The sequence below is a fragment of the Perognathus longimembris genome, chromosome 12 (assembly GCF_023159225.1).
Source record: "Perognathus longimembris pacificus isolate PPM17 chromosome 12, ASM2315922v1, whole genome shotgun sequence".
Taxonomy (NCBI): Eukaryota; Metazoa; Chordata; class Mammalia; order Rodentia; family Heteromyidae; genus Perognathus; species Perognathus longimembris.
Window position 1 is genome coordinate 12,904,799 of NC_063172.1, and position 22,677 is coordinate 12,927,475.

A 22,677-nucleotide genomic window follows, 5' to 3' on the forward strand; every position below is an offset into this window, starting at 1 on the left:
GATCAGTGAGAGTAGACATAAACAAAATACCCAAGGAAACTATTCTAGATTAAGGTAACTAGAACAAAATCTTCAAATAAAAATGCACAAAAGGTGACCTCAGAGTCATATCAGAAAAAGAAAAATATTATTTTAGAAAAAAAATAAATTTAACAAGTCATACACAGACTATGATTTCTATACCTCACTTTTCATTATATCAAATTATGTGGTAAGTTGGACATCACAAAATTCCTTCCTCCACTGACTGTTTAAGTCTACAAGACCACTCCAATATTAAGATGGAGAATGAGATCACAAAAGCAAGAATTTATCAAAAATCCATGATAATCAACACATCAACAAATGCCTGCCCTAGCATTCAATTTAAGTTACCTTTTCTAATTCTATAAGAAAGCTGTCCAGAGACTCATCTGAAAGTTTGCCTACTTCAAACATGGTGACTGCATGACTTTTCAAATTCTGCAAGAAAGAAACACAGCATTAAAGTTCTTTTCCATTTTATGCTGAGCACAATGCACTCATATATTGTGCATTCCGAAATAAACTTAAAGGTAGATAAGGTGAGGAACTAATTCCTACAATTATAAAGCAAACCACACTAGACGTTATCATAATCAAGAATAAAAACATCAGGAATGAACATATATATGTATATGTGCATGTGTATATACATATATGTGTGTTAAATGTTTTATATATTGTATATATATTCATATATATCCATATATATAATGCTAACTTTATATCCAATCTTTACTTAAAACATCTTTTTATTTAAACAAGCACTTGACTTACTGGTGAAAGGTTTCCCATCATCAAAAATGCAGTGAGAGTTGAGTCAAATAGGAATGCAATACGCTTTGTATATCCTGTAGACAGACTCAAACTGCTTACACTGGCTGTGTCAGCTGAAAAAATAATCAAGCAATAGAAAATAATTAAGGAACTGAAAAGTCAAGTAATGCGAAATGAAATAAATGGGAAAAAATGTTTTTGCTTATCATTTAGAATGAGAAAATACTTCCTTTCAGTTTTGGTACCTCAGTTATAAAGTACCTAAGTATAAGCATTATTTTAGAAATAACAAGTCCCAATCATACCTATCTCAAAGCAGAGGGGGAAAAAACACCTTTTCTTTTCAAACAATGCCTCACTACGTAGCCCAGGCTAGCTTTAAAATCAAAAGCCTCCTGCCTTTGCCTCCCAAGTGTGGAGACTACAGGTATATGCCACTATGCAAAAGTGTGGCTGGTTTTTGTTTTTTTTTTTTTAATTTTAGAAGTTACTTTTTTTTTTTTGTTTAAAAAAAAACACACACAAACTTAAGAATCAGTAATGACAATCATTAACTGTCAAACCCACAAGACTAACTTGCCCTAAGCCCTTCAGATAAGTCACTGCCTCAGGAAGCAACAGGATAAGGGCCATCCTGGCTCCTCATACCCTCAACCTTAAATTTTGCAGAGCCTCCCTCTGGGCTCAGCTCACACTACACTCTTGGGCTGAAATGGCCTCCTCCCTCACTAACCAGCAGGCTTCACACTCATTCTCAGCCCAAATAACATTTTTCTCCCTGAAGACTTCTCAACCTCCCACCCCCCCCCCCCCACTTCAACAAATGATCTCTTTTTCTTTGTATCCTCAAGCATAGTAATTGGTGCTCTCAGTGTAGGTTTTTTTTTTATTACATTCCTTTTTTTCTCCTTCAACTGAATTTCTAGGAGTGACCATATTCTTGTCAGTCAGGTTTACATCCTAAGATTTAGCACAGCATCTAATACATGGATAAGTACTCAAAGGCTGTTTACTAGATGAAGAAAACCTAAAACAAGACTGTAAAATAGCTGTTAAGAGTGTATGGTTAGGGGCTGGGGATATAGCCTAGTGGCAAGAGTGCCTGCCTCAGATACACGAGGCCCAAGGTTCGATTCCCCAGCACCACATATACAGAAAAAACGGCCAGAAGCGGCGCTGTGGCTCACGTGGCAGAGTGCTAGCCTTGAGCAGGAAGAAGCCAGGGACAGTGCTCAGGCCCTGAGTCCAAGGCCCAGGACTGGCCAAAAAAAAAAAAGAGTGTATGGTTGGACAAGTTTACATTCCCACAACAACTTCTCAAACCCAGCAAAACATAGGTTGCATGTTTTCCCTCATTTATGGTAGTAGAATGTACCTATAAATCTACAAGTAAACACACTAGATGGTAAGCAAGTAGTTACAAATGAATTAACTGAAGTAGAATAGACTCTATGGAGAGTGTAGATAGTATAATTCTTTAAAAAAAAAAACACGAACTCAAAGCCCAACAAAGACAAAAAAAAAGTTAAATATATAACCTAAAATTAAGATAACTAAGGGAAGAAGCGGGTCGGGAGGGGTGGGTGAGAATGTTAAAAGGGGTGACAGTAATCAAGATGCACTGTATTAGTAAACTACTTTGGTGAAGAGCAAGTCCTTTGTACTACTACTAAAACATAATAAAAAAATATTGTTTAAAAAGAGTATAAGGTTGGCCAGGCACCATTTGCTCACGCCTGTAATCCTAGCGACCCCAGAAGCTGAGGTCTGAGTATTGCAGCTCAAAGCCAGCCTGAGAGGAAAAGTCTTTAAGGCTCTTATCTCCAATTAACAACCAAAAAGCTTAGAAGTGGAGCTGTGGCTCAAGAGGTAGAATACCAGCCTTAATTTAAAAAGCTCAGGGACAGTGCCCAGGCCCTTATGTCAAGTCTGAGGAAAACCAGCACACAAAAAAAAGAAAAAGTGTACATTTGGACAGATGCCATATCTACATATAGACTTTAAATTAAACTGAGTTACCTGGATCTTCTTGACTATTTGTATCAGTGTCAGTAGCCGAAGAAGCTTCTTGAATAGGACTTCTACTTTCTCCACCATCCCATGACAAGAGCATCTTCTGTGGATCTAAAGTACTCCTGTTAGTGAAAAACATATATATATCTTTTAAAAAAACATAGTTTTAAAAATAAAACAACTATTGAAATCAGCATTTTAAACTGTAAATAAGCCATCTAAAGTCAGTTTTATATTCAAATCTTCAATTGAGATGATGAAACCTAAAGGTTTATCTGACCACATACAGCCAGGGTTCTTAAGTAAGACCCCAAAACAGGCTTCCAGGGATTAAAGAAGTCTTCAAAATTATAAATTCTCAAAATATCTATGTCTTTTTCCTAGAGGGCTCTTAGTCTTCATTAGATCTACAAAAGATCATCACACACAAAATATAAAATACTAATATCCCACATTCACCTCAACTGACAAATTGAATACCAAGTTCTGTATTAAGATTACATTTCTTTTCAAAAGGAAACTCTAATATGTCACACTGAATAAATGAGTTACTTTAATCTGTTTACAGATGGAACATTCTTCCACGATGAATGAAGTTGATCCAAATTTATTACTTGTCCCTTTTTATGGGCAAAGCCCAATCGGCAATACATTGAGACAGCATTCTAGAAGGAATATAAAGGAAATTTGCTTTTAAAATAGATACCAGAATATTTGTAGAGAAAAAACTACTGCTAACAGATTAAGCCTCTAGTGGCTTGCAAACATTTTCACACCACTACCAGAAAGAGGCTGGGCAGGTCTGTTCTTCCCACAAGGAAAGCTCTCATCTTGGGCAGTACAATAGCTGCATCTGCTTCCAGTGAGGCAAGGTTGTGGTTTTAACTAAGATGCCAATCAGGCTGTACATACTACATGAGTGCCTTTAATCCATCAGCTGACTTAGGGCTCCTGACCTTGTCCTTTTCCTCACTGCAAGTATCCCTTTATTGTGCACCACCCCTGATGCAGCTAATAATGAACTCAAAGCCTCTTTCTCCTATGTATACCAAGATAAGAATCACTTAGCCACGTCCATTCAGTACTTCTATTTCAAAGCATGAAAGAACAGCATACCTTAACCAGGGATAAGTCTATCTCCAGGACATTCGCAAGCTAGAAAATTAAATAAATTGCTTTCATTCATGGAATTGCCAGAACATTATATAATTGTAATAGATAAATGTTATCTTATTTAGCAAACTTTTAGTTATAAATGATTAAAAGACTACTGAATAAAGTTCAAATTCAGAAGTTCCATATTTCCATTACCTCTATGGCACTGAGAGTAGTACAAAGTCCAGGTAGTATTTAATTCTGTCTCATTTAAAACACAAAAATTCATAGCCAGTCACTGGTGGTTCATGCCTGTAATCCTAGCTACTAAGTAGGCTGAGATAGTGATTCAAAGCCAGCCTAGAAAGAAAAGTCCATGAGATTCTTATCTCCAATTAGCCAGCCCGCCAAAAGAGCCAGAAATGGAGGCATGGCTCAAGCAGTAAAGCACTGATCTTGAGTGAAAAGCCAAACAAGAGTACAAGGCCCAGTGCTAGCATACAAAAAATTTATTTTAATACAAAAAGTCTTATATAAACCAATTCAGTCTACAATTCTTTACTATAAAGAGGTATATAGTTATCTAACAAACTATAAATTAACTTTATAAAGTTTTAGTATGCACATGCAGGAATTATGAATAGTGGTATTTAAGTAATTAATGGTTTATAATCTCCCTATGCACAATTTTTAAAATATTTTAGCCAGTATCATTAAATAATTTTACCCAGTTAACACAAACTTATAATCTTAGGAACTCTCATAAGATGTTGTAACACTTACCTCTGCGACATTAGTGTGCTCATCTATTGACACAAATATCTTATAGAGTAGAGTTTCAAAATAATCACCTTGTACTCGATTCATTACAAAACCTTCAAGAGGAGGAACTAAAATAAACAAAATAAGCTTCCTCAGTGATATGATTTATAAAACAAGAAAGCATAATTTAAACATCTATTCAAAGAGAAATCTCTCAGTTTAGAACTGAATATTACTTTTATTTCACCAAGCACACTACAAGTTTTCTAAAACTCCCAGAATTAAGGTTATACACAGCAGTATCTACATGGTTTCTCTGGAGATTAAAAGAAAAAAAATGCAAGGAGTAATTTAATTCTCTTGAAACTCCTGAGCATTACTTAGAGGCAGAGGAAATGCTAGCAGACATGGAGTTGGCTCAAAGGCAAGAGCGATACTGCTTCACCATGGGGAACCCTATGGAATTTCTAATGTGTGTTGTTGATGCCTAATCAGCAGAGAAACAAAAAACTGCAGGCAAGAATTGCTATGCTATTTAAAGAGAGATTGGTAGAAAGTTTTGGCACTCTGCCATTCTCCCTAACACCCCCACTCTATTCTAAGAGGAGAAATCCATCTGATCTGCATGATTGCCATGTGTACCAGTGGTTTGCAGAATAATCTGCTTTTTCTCACAGGCCAGAGGGTCAAGACCTTCTCCAGCAAAGAAGACAGTTCAGCCATGACTGTCCACCCGAATGTTCATGTATACTAATTTCTATCTCTGTCGCTGGTCCAAATGAACTCATCTGATTTACCATAGCTCTTCCCAGCCAACAACAAAGAAGCACTATGCTTTCCTTTGTATGTAGATCCCTTGAAAACATCCTGGAGAAAAAGAGTGCCAAAGCCGCAGTATTTCAGCATCGTGTCCACTGGTCCTAATACATCTGATTATACTCAAAACCTATGTTATTTCTAACACTAAAAACCAAGATACAACTCAGGTAGATAAAAATAAGACACTAAAAAATGACAAAAAACATTTATTTTTAAAAGACCACAAGGAAATCCTGGTTTTAACTAATGTTGTAAGTACTCTAAGTCACCATTATCAGAACAGTATGGTACCAGTGAATGAAAAAAGAATATCTGAGTTAAGATTTAATACAGAGGAAAAGTTAGCATATGAAAATAATAATTCTTGCACTCAGTAGTAATAAGTTATTGAAAAAATAGCTAGCATTTGTCCAAATGCTATTATTGATTACCAACAGAAGGAAATCAAGTGGGACTTTTAGTTCACATCAAATGTAAAAGTAAATTCCAAACAGAATACAGATTTGCAGATATGATCTAAGTTTTCCAAAAATATTTTACTCAAGCACAACAGAAACCTACATGCAGTAAGAGAACTGGCATACGATATGCAGTTGTAAGATTTACTGAGTGATGGAATACACTTTTTTAACAAACAGAACTTTTCAAGATAATCCCCTTCAAAGACTGGCATGGCTCAAGTGATAGAGCACTTGCCTAACTCACACAAAGCCCTAAAGTCAATCCCTACAACTGGAAAAGAGATCCTTTCAAAGTATTTTTCTCCTTTATATGCATCTATCTTATTACCTACCACCACTTGAAACTTGTCTAAAATCACTTCAGATCTCTTTTGTACTGAATTGGATTGTTTACATGTTATAAACTAGAAATAACCTAAATAACCACAATTAGAGAATGGTTTAATAAAACAATATATGCATTTTATCTAAGAGGATATACAGGCTCTTAATATTAGCTTAATGTGAAGAAGTGGGTAAAACATGGAGGAGGAAATAAAAACAAAAAAGATTATAGTAACATGAAAATTAAGCTGCAGGTATATAAAGAGAAAATTAGGAGCACACAAATCTGTATTTCTAAATATATGTGATAAATGACATGTGATAATGCTGGCATGAATTTAAAAATTTGTAACTTGATTTAGGACTGTGAAATTTATCTTGAAGTTCTTTGAAGTTTTAGTATTCTAATATAGTGTGGATACCAAAATAACATAAAAATGTAATAAGGAATTTAATAACCTCAATGGGTTACAATGTAAAAAAAAGATGCTTTCCTTCCACAAAAATCCTACCATCTAAGATCAATAGCATATAAGATTCTAAATGATTCCTATATTTTGTTAGGATGATAAAGCAGTACTCAGTACAATCATTCAATGGGTGCTAAAAATTGCTATCGCATACTTACCTGCTATACAACTGTCATCTGATATTGGTACATCCAGATAAATAAATCCTTTGTTATACAAACCTATAGAAGCAGAAATGTCTTGTTTTAAATGTAGAATTACACAATATTGATTTAACTATCGTAAATACTAATTCTTTTAAATGCTAATTCCCAATGATTCTTACAACTAAGCTGGGTGCTGGTGGCTCATACCTCTAATCCTAAGTACTCAGAAAACTGAGATCTAAGAATGGCGATTCAAAGCCAACCAGGGCAGAAAAGTCTCTGAGCCTCTTATCTCCAACTAACCATCAGAAAACCAGAAGTAGATCTATGGCTTGAAGTGGTAGAGAAGTAACCTTAAGCAGAAAAGCTCAAGGACAGCCGCCAAACCCTGATTTCAAGCTCCACAACAGACAAAAAATAAAAATATTCTTACAACTGAATTCTATAGGAAAAAAATAATAGAAAGGGTTTTTTTAATTTAAGTTTTTAAATCTTGGGTTTCCAACATGTTTACAAATACAAATTTTTTTCTATTCATTTTGTATGAATTTCTACTGTATGTGATTGATAGTCACTGAAAAATAATGGACTATGCTAACATTTGAAATGATAATAATAACTTATTTGTGCCTACTTGGAAAGTAATTGATACTAATTATAGATGGCTTATAACGTTTTTATGTGACAAAAGACCATTTCTACTAACCACTTACTATGTACTACATTGTAATCTAGTGATCCAGAGAGTTGAGGGCCTGAATCGATGATCTTATCAATTGCGTATTTCTCAGGCAAACTGCATATCTAAGAAAAGCAAAATATTTTCCATTAAGTTCTGTACAAATTAATTCATCAGTCTCCTAAAATCTCTTCATGTTGAAACCGGTAATTACAATATTAGCAGAACGTTTCATTTGTCATTCTAGAATTCAAACAACAAACAAAAAATCAATGCATATAACCAAACCAGTGAAGTGCCAAAATAGGCTATGAGAAGAGTTTAGAAAACAAATTCACTCTAACTACTAACAACTGTTTGCTATAAGAAGTGCTCACAAAAAAAAAAAAAAAAAAATCAATCTTTAGTCCTCCAGACCTATTTGTTGATGGTACATTTCTCAAACTAGAACTTGATTCTCAGAATTTCCACATGTACAGTGGCTCGTATCTGTAATCCTAGCTACCTGGAAGGCAGAAATCAGGAGAATCAAAGTTCAAGGCCAACCCAAGCACAACCCAACCCAAGCACCCTCATCTCAACCAATAACGAATGGGCATGGCAATACTTATCTGTAATCCTACCTAGAAGGAACCACAAATAGGCCACAAATAGGCCTAGGCCATCTTGGGCATAAGCAAGAGAGAGAATTAGAAAAAAATAACTAAAGAAAAGGGGCGGGGAAGTAGTTTAGGTGGTTTGGGTGCTGCCCAGCAACAAGGTACTGAATTCAAAACACAGTATCACTACCAAAAAATAAAAATTAAAAAAAAAAAACCCATGGGGCTGGGAGTATGGCCTAGTGGCAAGAGTGTTTGTCTCTAATACAGGAAGCCCTGGGTTCGATTCCTCAGCACCACATATATAGAAAATGGCCAGAAGCAGTGCTGTGGCTCAAGTGGCAGAGTGCTAGCCTTGAGCAAAAAGAAGCCAGGGACAATGCTCAGGCCCTGAGTCCAAGGCCCAGGACTAGCAAAAAAACAAAAAACAAAACAAAAAAACCCCACATGAATATTATATGTAACAACAAGGCTAAGGACCTTATAAAAGTTTGACAGCTCTCTCCATTAGGAAGTAATTATATTGAAGGAATATTTCAAAGCCTTCCACTCAATGAATTTAATATGTCCTCAAAGAAAAACATGTAGACAAAAAGAAAAGATCACAGACTCACTGACATTACACAGTTATCACCTAGTCTCTGAAGCCACTCAGTACCCGCCCCTTTCTACTAAACCAACATCCCTTTCAAAGTGGAGAAAGCTCACATTAAATGTAATCTGACCTCTGAGAACATCATTTCCCTTGACCTTGGCACTATCATTTCCATCAGGCACCTACCATTTTAACTCAGTGATTAATAAACAGTTTCTATAGGAAATTGCCAATGTAAAAATCCCGGACCCTTTTCACTCTTATAACTTGAGCCATTAATTGTTCTGTGTTCATTTACCTCATCTGTGAATTAGAGATACAAATTATACTTTCCCCTCGGATTATGATGAGAATAAAATGGGACAAAACAAAAACACAATAATGCACGGCACATCAAACACACAATAAGTACTCAAGAGAGTTATTCACAGTATTGCTGTGAGTTGCTGTGATTTCATGTCACGTTATATAAAAACTCTAATACTCCAAACTACTGTATCTAAGCCAAGTCAAGACTCCCTTCACCATAAACAATATCTTTAAAACTCCATCAATATTAAGATCATTTCAATTTTGAGATCACTTGATTTTCTGCAGGAAAGCCAAATGTTACTTGTTTTTAAATATATAACTGTAATTTAAAGTTGCAAAGCAAGCCAGGTGCTAGTGGCTCACATCTGTAATCCTAGTAACTTAGGAGGCTCAGGAGGATCTCGGTTCAAAACTAGCCCAGGCAGGAAAGTTTAAGAGACTATTATCTCCAATTAACCACCAGAAAACCAGAAGTGGAGCTGTGGCTCCAAGTGGTACAGTACTAACCTTGAGGAAAAGAGCTCAGAGCCCAGGCCCTGAGTTGAAGCCCCACAATTGACCAAAAAAAAAAGCAAAACAATATTAAAAATAAAAATTCTATGTTTAATTTTCTTTACCTTGATGTCATCTTCTGTGATATACCCAGATTGCACCACCCACCATGCCTCTATGGCAATCTCCACTGGCTTTACTGGTAGAAGATCACGGGCAGTTTTCCTTCTGAAAAATTTCTGCAATGATTTGAGAATTTGCATTAGAGGAGAACTTGCAATCAGCCTAAAAGTACCACTTTCTACTTTTAACAATCATATAACAAGAGATTGCTTGTAACAGGCTTACTCAAGTACCTTTTTTTACTTTTATTACATTTAAAATCTTATTTATAGTACATCAAATACTAGAGGATCATTATTAAGTTGTTTCAAAATAAGTTATTTCACAACACTAATCATTAGTCTTAAGACCTAAATATAGAAACTTAAATAAGACTCAAGAGATAAAAATTAATCCATCAATTAATGAACTCTAGAGCTAGCATGGGAAAGTAAAAAGACAAACAGAATAAGATTACTTTTTAAAAATAAATGTCATATGTTGGGTACCAGTGGCTCACATTTATAATCCTACTTACTTAGGAGACCGAGATTTGAGGATTGCTATTCAAAGCTAGCTCAGGCAGAAAAGTCTATGAGACTCTTATCTCCAATTAAATACAAAAAAAAGCCAAAAGTGGAGCTGTGGCTCAAGTGGTAGAGTGTTAGCTTTGAGCAAAAAAAGCTCAGGGACAGCACTCAGGTCCAAAGTTCAAACCCCAGGGCTGACAAAAGTAATAATAATAAATGTTACATGCTGTAAATATTTTCTCTAATCACTTAGGCTATGATCTAGTGAATACTGAAGATCTGCTCATCGTTTCGAAATTAAGTACATTTTCAAGAAGTTACAACTGATTATTTCTATCACTTAAAAAAAAAAAAACAACTAACCAAACTATGTGACAAAGAGACCAAACATGAAAAGGAAAAAGAAATCCTTACTTTTGATGATCTACACTGATTCATAAGATCAATGTACTGGTTTCTTCCTATGCCAAGAAGCCTCAGACCTGAAAGAAAAGTCCTCTATTTTAAAAACACTGACTACATCTTGAAATGTCACGATACTGAAGACATTTTATGGTAAGTCCTTAGCTTGTATTTACATGATCTATCAGCATAAATTCAAAGAACTATCAAAATATAAAAGAAAACTAAACTTTAGGAAAGGCAAACTTCAAGCTGTCATTTGAATGCTAACTAGAACACATTTTAAAAGGAGAAGTCTTTCCAATTTTAACAAGTACATTTTAAATACATGTGTTATTAAAATAGACATAAGACATCAGCAAATATGTTTGCAATGTTATGCTGCTAAATATTGTAAACAGGTTTTCTCCTCATTTAGTATACATGTTGAAAAAAACTTAATTCTGTAGAAACATGTAATTAGTCTCTTTTTCTTGGATTCTACTACTCCGAAATGTTTTTCTTTTAGAAATCCAGGCTAAATCTTACATTTGATTTGTATTATGTGGTAAATTTTTCATTAATAATGCTTAGTCATCTCATTTTTCATGTATTCCAGGTGAAAAACACACCACAATACTGACACCAACATGCATGAAGAAAGAAACAATCTGAACATTACCTACTTCAGCACAATTGGATACTTACAGTCAGCAGCAGTAAAATTGGGCAATGAATCATAACTTTTCTCACTGTTCATAATGTCCTTTCAAAAAGAAAAAAAAGCAAAATTTGAAGTGACAAGTGTCCTTAGGTAAGGATAAAAACATGTATGAATAGATACTGCTATGAACAAACAGATTAATAGTAATCGTTACAGAAAGCAGTCTGGCACCCTCAAGCATGCATGTTATACTGTGGTACTTACCCTGGGGACCTATCTAGTAACTAAATGGGAGACTTTGGGATATGAGTTTCTCATATTATTCTATATGATTATGACACAGTTGCCTTGTAACCTCTGCCCCATGGAAGCTTTGTAAGGAATGCCTCTATTCCAGCCTCTCACACTTCATACCTAACTCTTGGTTCCTCCCCCGAGAAAAGAGAAAAGTCTAATAATGTGTTATAGCTCCACCAACATATGAATCCAAAATATGGACTACCAACAAAGATCCTAATCACTTGGTAGGCTTTGCTCCTGTGAGTCCAGAGTTAAATTCTGGGCCTAGCTTCTTTGAATTCTAATCTGTTTCTCTAATAATAAACCAAACCAAATGTTTACTCCAGGATAAACCCCATTTTCAATGCAAGAGCTACACTAAATGGCTTAAAAACAGAAACCAGAAACAAACAGATATAATTGAATGAAGATTGTAAAATGGACAAAAATTCCAGCTGTTTTATCTTTTAAATCTTATGGACAACAAAAGGAAAAGAATTAGACATTGCCCTAAGTTACTGATTGGCTGCCAGCTTCATTATGCTAACCTGCTACTCACACTACTGAGCTCAAAGGGGAGGAACACCACAAACATTCAGGACTGTAAAAGTGCCAGTTCCAGGGAGTAGTTTAGGGAGCTAAACAAAAGTTCATATAAAAGCCCCCAGCCACATCACAATGGTAGCTAACCATCACACTACTGCAGGTTCCCAGCGCCTTCTGGTCTAGGCTTTTCTCTTGACTCTTTAAGTGGCTGGTGAACCCCAAACAGCAGCATTCAAATATAATTAAATAGGCATATGAATACTAGATAAATAATCCTTACATAAAGCCCATTTAAAAACTGTATGTAATTAGTATTAAAGTCATTCAAACACAGCCATACAAACTGCCTTTGGCAAAAAACTAAAAAATGGAAACAGCAAGTACTAATACAGTTCTTTTCTGACACCTCTATTATATAATGTTGGGTGATGTCATCATTTATTGTTTATATATTTAGTTAAGAGTTAGGTAGGTAAAAGTTAATAGATAAGTTTCTCTGAGCTTAATGTTCAATTCTGTAACCCACATCTCAACCTTAATGACACCCTAAAAGCAACAAACTTTGTACAGACTGCTAATGCAAATGTTTGATCTAATGCCAAAACATCACAAAAGCCCAAGAACACAGAATAGAAATGGCTACCCTTCCCATGTGGAAATGTCAATGACAACTACTTATACAAGTGTGGCTCAGTTAGCTTGTAACAGCCACCCTCTTCACACTAGAGCTTCAGAATCCATGTCTGCTGTGGCCTAGAGCTACTCATCAGCTGCAGGGCCACTGCCAGGCAGTCCCACCCCAATCTTAATGGTTTACTCGCTGTAAACTCACCTCCATGATCCCAGTATAGTATGAAAATGGTGTTATCCTCAAGCCCTTCACCATAATATCGGATAAATGGTAAGGGTACAACATGAGATGGTCTCGGCTGTATTTCAGGAGTTCCTCATAGTACTTGCGTTCATCTTTCTTGACATGTTTAACTACAAGAGAGCAATTGTCCAGCTTTCTTTCAAGCGTACTCAGCACGATTTTAATAAAGTATCTTATAAACCAGTATTAATTTTAAAATTAACATTTAAGTTAGGTGAGAACAAATAAAATAACAAACAAATAAATAAGCTGAAACAAAACAATACTTAGATCACAAGGAACAGATTTCACAACAGATAAGGAAAATGTGTAACAGAACAGGCAGAAGAAGTAATTCTTGTCAAATCAGAAAACAAGCTTGAAACTATCAGCAAGGCCCACCAAGAAGTACCAAATAAGCTGTAAGAAAAAAAAAAATAAGCTATAAGTCTCAGATCCTCACCACACAACTTTACGAGCCAACTGCATGCCAGCTTTTAATAAAACCAAGTATACATTTTTTAATTTGCCATTGTTTGTTTTGTTGTTTTTAGATGTAAAAGACTGTAAAAGTAAAATGTAAAAGATATGTGCCAATTATTATAGTTTTGCCTTAAAGTTATATTATTCAGAAAATTAATGGCCACAACTCAAAAGTTGAAAATGATCAAGAACTAGCAGGACAGTGTCTCAAGCCTGAAATCCTGCCTATTTGGGAGGCAAGTATTAGGGGATTGCAGTTGGAGGCCAATCCAGGCAAGTAAAGTTTGTGAGACTCCATCTCAACCAATGGCTAGGTGCAGTGGTATGCGCCTGTCCTCCCCATTAATGTGGGATGCACAAACAGGACTGAAATCCAGGCTGGCCCAGGCACACATGAAGTGAAACCCCTATCTTGAAAGTACCAATGCAATACAGCTGATAGATGGACTCAAGTAGTGAGTGTCTCCCTAGCAAACACCATAAGGCCCAGAGTTCACTCACTACTATCTCAAAAAAGGGAGGGGGAAGGAGCGGGGAGGAAATGACTAAGAACTAATATACCTTTTATTTTCCGGCATATGTTCCTACCCTCAGGTAAAAAGAGGAGACTGGATTACAATTAATATTCTATAGAGAAAACAAATCTATTAACAATTCTCCATCAGAATTAAAAAGAAATACCAACTTCCTAATGCAAATTACTGTTAGATGGAATAGGCCAGTACAGAGTTTCCTGAAGTTTGTACATGGAATAATTTCAGTGCCATGAAATATGTAATGAAAAGATCCAAGAGATCTATGAAGATTACAACTAGTCAACAATTTCCATATCAATGTGAAATGCCTCCACTTACCTAGGTTACTTCTGTAGCGTAACTGATTGCGGATACTGTACAAGACAACCTGCTTTTCATATTCCCTCTGTGAATTTCCAAGGCTCTGGAAGAAATTATAGACATGAAATAGCTTCCAAAATGAACAGCAGTACTATTCCCATAAAGTTCAAAACCATGACCCCTAATTTTGCATGGCAGCTCTAATTTCCAGAACTGAATAAGGAATATTTTCTTAAGCCTGATTAGAAACTGAAACTTTATTATAAGCTTTCCTGCTATAATATGAAAAAAATTCAACATGCTTCTTTGCACTGTGACTTTCAAAAGTAAATCACTAAATTTACTCAAAAGGCTTTTTGAGTTTTCATTGGTTGTTTTGCTGTTTTGTCTTTGTTATTGTTGGGGGAGGAGGGGGTGAGTTTTGTTTTGTAGTACTGGAGATCAAACCAGGGCCTTAGGAATGCTAAGAGGTCTACAACTGAGCTACATTCCCATTAATCAGGGGTGAGGAATCTTTTTCCATACAAGGGCCATAAGAAATTTATATCATCACTTGCAGGCCATATCAAGTTATCAGCCAGGAGCATCTAACCAGAAGCATACCTGTCTGTCCTGTCAAGTATCTTAATGATTTCAAGGCCTTATGAATATCCCCCACCCCTACTTTAACCTAAAATATTTAATATGAAATAAATGAGTAGTACAAGAACTTTACTTCATTTTAAGTTAACAAAATTCTACTTAGACTGCTGGGAATATGGCTTAGTGGTAAGAGTGCTTGCCTTGTATACATGAAGCCTTAGGTTCGATTTCCCAGCACTACATATACAGAAAATGGCCAGAAGTGGCGCTGTGGCTCAAGTGGCAGAGTGCTAGCCTTGAGCGGGAAGAAGCCAGGGACAGTGCTCAGGCCCTGACTCCAAGGCCCAGGACTGGCCAAAAAAAAAAAAAAAATTCGACTTAGAGATTTCCTTCTGAAATATCCCCAACCTGAAGGTGTTAAATGGATAGGTAGATGATTTCTACATTTAGGAATGGTGACAAAAGATGTCGATCCTTGACTTACAGTCATGGTGACTGAAGAGTGTGACCATCAGAGATTAAGATTTTTAGAGTATGTAGATCTCACTGTATCTAAGACTGCTTCTTGAAAATATCCTCTCTTAGGTGGGCACTGGAACATGCCTATAATCATAGATACTCAGGAAGCTGAGATCTGAAGATCAAGGATCAAAGTCAGCTCAAGCAGAAAAGTCCTAAGACTCTTATCTCTAATTAACCAGCAAAAAGCATAAAATGGAGGTGTGCCTCAAGTGGGAGAGTGCAGACCTTGAGTGAAAAAGCCAAAGTAGAGGACAAGGTCCTGAGTTTAAGCCCCAATACCAGCAGAAAAAATAATAAAATAAAAATGTTGCCCCAAAAGAAATGTACTCTATATCTGATTTATATATCTGTAACCCCTCTGCACCTCTAGAATAACAATAAAAATAAATAATGTTGTTTCCTTGTAGCTTCATTAGAAGACATTGGAATTTTGGAATTCTGATATATAGCCATCCTTCTGGTTTCCAGCTAGCGTTAGTTCTACCATTCTAAGGATGTCAAACTTAGGCATGCTCAAGTCCCTTACATGAAATGGTATACTATTTGCACATAGCCCAAACATCCTCCTGAATGCTCTAATTCATGTCTAGATTACTTATAATACCTATAATACAAGGTAAGTAACAGGTAAATAGCTTTATCTTTGTATTGATCATCTAGGGAATCAGTAAGCAAAATGTCTATTTTTATTCAGAACAGACCTACTTTTGTTATATTCTTGATCAGTAGCCGGTTCAATCTACAAGAAGGACCAAACCTACTTTTAAATAAGCAAAAAGTTTCTAGCTCTGCACTCAAGAGTTCTAAGTTCAAACTTGGAGTGCTCAAGAAAGCAAAGAATAACCCAACATCATATACATAAGTAACTGTAAAGCTAATTTAATATATGACTGTTCTCACCTTTCTATATGTGAGCTTTCCAGCACACAGTAGGGTAAAACTTGACATCTTTAATGACAGAAAGATCAGAGGATTTCATTCACTCTATTTCTTATAAAGTCAATGTCCAGACACATATAGCTCACTTCAAGCAATTTTCATAGCAAGGCAAATGAAACTACAAGTACACATGACCCATAAGTGGACATAAATAGTGAAACATGATGTGCAAGAACTAAGTATCCTTTTTCTAGTTAAAGAGAACTCACTAATGTCAGAATGAATATGTTTATACTATTTTTATCTGTTTTAACATCCTAATTAGCCAAGATTAGTTAATTGTGAAAAACTACTCTGCCTTTCTCCATATCAGCTCCAAACCTAGAGTCAGAACTGAAGGTATTTTAGGGGGTTAAAATTATTTATTAATAATTTATCCATCTGTCCAATTTTTTAAGGTTTTCTTGCTGTCAAATAAGTCACTTTATCAGGAAACACAACACAACACACACACACACACACACACACACACACACACACACACACACACAGAGCAAGCAACTTTCCTAAAACCTTTAACAAGTTCCAAACTGGAGATTTTGCTATTCTGCTTGAAAATTCTTACTTAATAAATACTTTCGACCTCTCAACTTCTATTCCTAGTAAGTCTAGAATAAAGTATAAATCAAGCCACTCACACTGTGAAGTCCATGAACAAAGGAACGAGTCTGATAAAATGCAAAAGTTAAGTAAAGCTTTATTTTGCGCCAAGCATCAAGAAAGAACTGACCTGCCAAGGCCATTCCTGAACAGGAGCGCACCAACTCGATCTTACAGGCTAATTTTATAGGGAAAAACCACAAGCCACAGGGCTATGCCTGACCTTTGATCACAATCATCTCATAATAGAAGAATTTCACCATGGCTCTGTTGCAGTTACTTAGCTGATTGTTAATTATTTTAGAAACGACCTATTGTGACTCTGCTGCCAGGAGGGAAATGGTTGTCACTCCCTTTTCAGGCAGTTCCCCACGCTTGGTTTTCTGGTTTGTGCTAAATTCCAGCAAAACTACATCAGCCAAGGTCACTCCAAGTTCATTCTAAGTTGGGGTCAAAATGGAGTCACTTGGGCTTTTAGACTGGCCCCTTCAATACAAAACATGAGTCTATATTTTTGTAAGCCTCATTAGAGGACATAAACTCTAAACATACAACCTTTAGTACTAAGCACTAATAAGTACTCACTGGCCCTAACCAACCAATGTATATGTCCAGCACACAAATGCCTAACATCCACACTAAAAGTTAATTTTATTCTTCCTTAAACAAATATGTAAACTGTCTTTGCCCAGGGTGATAATTGCCCATAATCCCACATATTTGGAGGCAGAGATGAGAATATAATAGTTTAAGGCCGCTTAAGCAAAAGCTGGTGAGAATCTATTTCAAAAACAGAAAACTAGAAGAGGTGACATGTTCAAAAGAAAATGTACTTATTATCTGACTCATATAACTGTAACCACCTCTGTACATCACTTTTACAATAAAAATAATTAACAATTTAAAAGTGGTTTTTTAAAAAAGCCAGGGGTGGTAATGCACTCTTGGTAGTCCCAAAGCAAAGGTAAGAGGACTGAGGTCCAAGCTCAGGCCAGGCAAAAGCACCAGGAAATATCTGAAAAACAAGCTAAAAGCAAGAAAACTGGGAACCTGGCTCAAGTGGTCTGTCCTCAAAAAAAAAAGAAAAGTGGGGCTGGGGATATAGCCTAGTGGCAAGAGTGCCTGCCTCGGATACACGAGGCCCTAGGTTCGATTCCCCAGCACCACATACACAGAAAACCGCCAGAAGTGGCGCTGTGGCTCAAGTGGCAGAGTGCTAGCCTTGAGCGGGAAGAAGCCAGGGACAGTGCTCAGGCCCTGAGTCCAAAGGCCCAGGACTGGCCAAAAAAAAAAAAAAAAGTGGCAGGGGATATGGCCTAGTGGCAAGAGTGCTTGCCTCTTATACATGAAGCCATGGGTTCAATTCCCCAGCACCACATATACAGAAAACAGCCAGAAGCGGCGCTGTGGCTCAAGTGGCAGAGTGTCAGCCTTGAGCTAAAAGAAGTCAGGGACAGTGCTCAGGCCCTGAATCCAAGCCCCAGGACTAGCAAAAAAACAAACAAAAAAAAATCTTTGCTCAGAGTCTTTGCTTCTTTGTTACTTCCCCAAATGTTTCCAGTTTAAAACATTGTTGCCACTACAGATTTAACTTTAAACCAAAAGGAAAAGGAGAAAATGGCATTTTCCTCTAAGTCCTTGATAGGTCTGCAAAAATATTGACAAGGTCTGACACACTAAGTTGGGCTGCATATAAAAGAACCATAACGGGCTGGGAATATGCCCTAGTGGCAAGAGTGCTTGCCTCTTATACATGAAGCCCTGGGTTCGATTCCCCAGCACCACAGTGCTGGGACAGTGCTCAGGCCCTGAGTTCAAGGCCCAGGACTGGCAAAAAAAAGAGAACCATAACAACTGAAAGGATGACAAGGGAACAAGGAACCAGCCACAGAGCATCCACTGTGTAGATGATCCTAAAGTACAATGACTCTATTATAAAGCCACTGCACCTAACAACCCCAATCCCAATGTGTATCTCCTACTGTGTATTCCTCCCCTACAAAACCCACACATTTTTTTAAAAAATCGATCCTTCCTAGATTACAAAATCTCATCATAAGATACCTCTTTAGATTAAAAAATAAAGTACAAACTGATTTGAACAATGAATACAAGGTATGGGTAAACTAGAAAAATCCTGAAAATACTCCTACCTACAACATTTTAATGTGTATTTTAAAGTCTAGTATGACCCAGATCACAGTTTTTAAAAATTCCATCTCATCTATATAAAAAGAATTAAATACATTTTTTGGAAACATGATTCTCCCTCCCCCAGCTTTCCGAACTGGAAATGAGTTATTTCCAAATTAAGCCCATCAAAATTTACTGGAAATCCTATCAAAGTGCTTGGTATTGATACACTTTGCCTTCTGAATATTCCCCACTTTTAAAATAAGCTTTAGCTGCCCGGGAATGTCCATTAGACAAATATTTACTATAAGTCAACTACTTATAGGCTCCTGGAGTACAAAAGTGTGACAAGTAATAAAGCCTAAAACCATACCATCCTCAGCTGAGAGCTGAGACAAGTGAACTATGCTGTGCAGGACATTGCCAACAGACCTGAAGGATGACTCTAGGTTCAGGAAGTCAGCAACACCTCCCAAGACTGAACAACTGAGACTCATAGAAAAGCTAAAATACAAAGGAGAAAGCTGGTGCTCGGCCTGGGTTTGCATTTTAGAAGGCTCATCTGAGTGTTCTGTGAAGAATAGATGGGAAGGTCCTATTCTGAGGACAAGGGACCAGACAAAAAGTTGCTATAGTGATCTACGATGGAGCTTGATCTCAGAAAGAAATGAGAAAGCTGAAGAAAGGTTATCCAAGTAAACTTATACAGATGGGTTATGTGACAATTATAAATGACATACTATTCTAAGCAAAAAGTGACACCACACACACACACAATCAGTTCAATTTCATTTGGACCTAAGTTTAACACTGTCTTGTGAATATTCTTAATAATTATGTTTCAGAAAGCCTTTTTCCAGCACAAATTAAAATGAATTATTCATGGTGGGCATACTCTCATCATTCATCTTTGTTTCACTGTGCTCCACTGATTCTGATGAAGAGGAAAAGTGGAAGAGGAGGATGCTTCCAGTTATCTTGAGATATACTACAGAACTCTAAAAAACAAAACTGTCCACCACAGAACTCTAAAGAACAAAATTGTCCGCCAAAGCCTCATTCAAACTTCACAAGAAAAACTGGTTCCTTAGATTAGAACTTTGTTTTTCCAGTTTCAGACCAATGCCATACAGGTAACCATTAACACGCAAGAACCCTAGACCTTGAAACATATCCTTTCCCTTTCTTTGATTCTGCTGTCTTACAATAAGAGCATTTTCCTTACCAAGTGATGTTACCAGAGGGGAAAATCAAAATAAGCTACAAGAATTCTTTTTTATTTTATTTTTATTATCTTCCAACAGTTGTACAAAGGGGTTTAGATTTAACGTGCCCATTTATGTCTACAATGCATCTTGATCAGTGTCATCAATTCCATCATTCTCTCCTCCATCAATCTCATTCCCATTCATCTCCTAAAGTTTCTTAGTTCAAATGTCACACATGTACAGTAAGTATGGTAACTGTATTCATGCACCATTCTTCTCTCCATTCCTCCACCCCACTCTCCTTAGCTCCCACTCCTCTGACATGTTTCAGCTCCTAGGTATACAATGATCCTGATATTATCACCACCATCAACCCAAGCTTTCCAAAACCACTTGCTAGGCACCAATGGAAAACAGAATTTCACTCTCAACCAAGAATGGAAGGATATGGAGGAGAAACAATGCTTCATGTACCATATTATCACTACCTTTTTAAGGTTCAACACCACCTGCCATGTTACAAATTCATTTATTTATTTTAGGGTCTATCTTTGTTAAAATATAAGCTCCATGAAGGAAGGTCTCTGTTTTGTTGACTGCTGGAAATTGCCAACTAGGTGTTCAATACCTGTTAAAAACAACAAAGTAAAACTGCCACTCACAACTTTGGAGCATTAACCTGCAAAAACCTTAGGTAGCTCTCTTGTGGATGCACCCTAAGCAAACCCAGCTTGCCCAGAGGACAAAGTCTAGCAAAACAAAATACACAAGTCCCTTCAAAGGCTGACTACTTTCCCTGTCTCATCTGATACCTCTCCTTGGGCACTCAGCAAACCTACCTCCAAATCCATCAACACAAATACAACTCCACGCTTTTGATGCGATTCAGTCGCTGGTTACTCTGGAGACTTGGTTCTTCACCCGCCCAAGATGGGAAAACGGCATTCCCTCTCCCAGGAAACGTCTTTATTCCTTTTTATCTTAGCTACATGCTTACTGGTCTTCCAAGACCCCACTGACATGCCTCCCTGAACCATCCTAACTCCCGCACAGACTACAATCGGAGGCACGTTCGTGAGGTGTCACCCTGCATGGTGTTCCCCCTTCCCGTCCCGTTTCCCCACCATCCTGAAGTTCTGGGGGGGGGGGGGGGTCAAGCACTTCATCTGAAAATCTCGGTCTCGTCGGCGCCCGGGTCGGTGCAGGCTGCGGGCAAAGGCACCCAGCGTGTCCAGCGGACACCATTCCATCTCACTGAACGCCGGCCCACGGGCCGGGGGACCCCGAGCGTGCCCTCCACGCCCCTGAGCCACGAAGTCGGTTTTCCTGAGATCCTAACCCGGAAGGGAGGAGCGGGGAACAGGTGACTGGCGGGGCGGGACCCAAGCCTGGGGGTTGGGGGGGAGGAGGCCGGGTCACGGGTTCGGGTCGTACCTGCCTCACGTTGGCCGGCAACTTGCTCCAAGGATAGTTGTGCCGGATATGGAACTCCACGTCTATGTTCATGGTGCCCGCGCCGGAGGGGTGGGTAGGGGTGGGGGCCGCGGCCGCAACGACGCCGCCCGCCCGGGGCCTGTCAGGGGAGCCCGCGGGCGGCCCCGCGCCTCACGCGGAGGAAGCCCGGCGCTGCCTCATGGCCAGGCCTCCCAACATCTCAGCGTGGCCCGGGCCACGGGGCACGGCGGTGGCGGCGATGGCGGCGGCGGCGCGCAGGCGACGGCAGCAATCCGTACCTGAGGCGCGAAGGCAGCGCCAAGTTTCTTCCTAGTTTCGGCTCGCCGGAAATGGCTCTGGGCTTGCGTCACTTCCGCCCGCGGGCAGGAGGGCGGGGCTCTCGGCTGGCTGGTCCCGCCCCCTGCGCCCTGGTGGGCGGGGCCTCCGTGTGGCGCCCTCTTCCCTCATATCCTGGGTGAGTTGAGTCCAGGTTTCTCAATACCTGAACCCAGGTGGCCCAAGATCGACCGTTACCGGCGCTGCGATCGGCTACCTGAGAAAGAGACCTAGGAAGGGGGTCTTTCTTTCCGCTGCTGGCCACAGCGGTGGAAGAACACAGAGCCCACTGCGGGGCTCACCGCAGGCCCACCCCGACCCAGGCTCCGCAGGAAAGCAGGCCAGAACGCTACCCCAAGGAGCCACAAGTAGACCAAAGCTCCAGTGAGTCTACAGCCCCGCCAAGTCGTTGTTGCATCTTGTGGAAGGGGCACATTGAGCTCCTTCCAAGAGCCAAATTTGGAAAAAACGTAGGTATTTGGAGGAGCAGAAATGTTTTAATAACTGGTGCCCACAATCCAGAGGACAATGGCCTTGTCTACCTTCGGCGTGTAGCAGCTCACTTTCTGCTTTCTTATGCTCTCCACAGATGTTTCCTGGTTCACCTTTTAAAGACAGAAATCCAGCGTGTGCCTTCATTTTTGCTCTTAGGAGGTGGTCTTTGGAAACTGTCCCTTTCAGAAT

At 38.3% G+C, this 22,677-nt stretch overlaps 1 protein-coding gene across 2 annotated transcripts in view; it reads right to left on the reverse strand.

The window, feature by feature from the left end:
- Positions 1 to 21,997, reverse strand: part of Fam91a1 (family with sequence similarity 91 member A1) — a 44,530-nt gene extending 22,533 nt beyond the window's left edge. The window contains exons 1-14 of one of the 2 annotated variants that reach the window (XM_048358432.1): positions 21,658 to 21,997; positions 14,258 to 14,342; positions 12,900 to 13,051; positions 11,287 to 11,344; positions 10,612 to 10,679; positions 9,691 to 9,804; positions 7,602 to 7,692; positions 6,901 to 6,963; positions 4,690 to 4,796; positions 3,928 to 3,966; positions 3,364 to 3,476; positions 2,818 to 2,933; positions 799 to 911; positions 376 to 462 (exon numbers count right to left, since the gene is read on the reverse strand). In XM_048358432.1, coding sequence (XP_048214389.1) covers positions 376 to 462; positions 799 to 911; positions 2,818 to 2,933; positions 3,364 to 3,476; positions 3,928 to 3,966; positions 4,690 to 4,796; positions 6,901 to 6,963; positions 7,602 to 7,692; positions 9,691 to 9,804; positions 10,612 to 10,679; positions 11,287 to 11,344; positions 12,900 to 13,051; positions 14,258 to 14,342; positions 21,658 to 21,729 — 1,278 coding nt within the window. In that variant the 5' untranslated portion in view covers positions 21,730 to 21,997. Of the gene's footprint in view, positions 1 to 375; positions 463 to 798; positions 912 to 2,817; positions 2,934 to 3,363; positions 3,477 to 3,927; positions 3,967 to 4,689; positions 4,797 to 6,900; positions 6,964 to 7,601; positions 7,693 to 9,690; positions 9,805 to 10,611; positions 10,680 to 11,286; positions 11,345 to 12,899; positions 13,052 to 14,257; positions 14,343 to 20,711; positions 21,469 to 21,657 lie in introns of those variants that run through there. The other variant, XM_048358433.1, reaches the window with a different exon arrangement.
- Between the last annotated feature and the right edge of the window lie 680 nt (positions 21,998 to 22,677).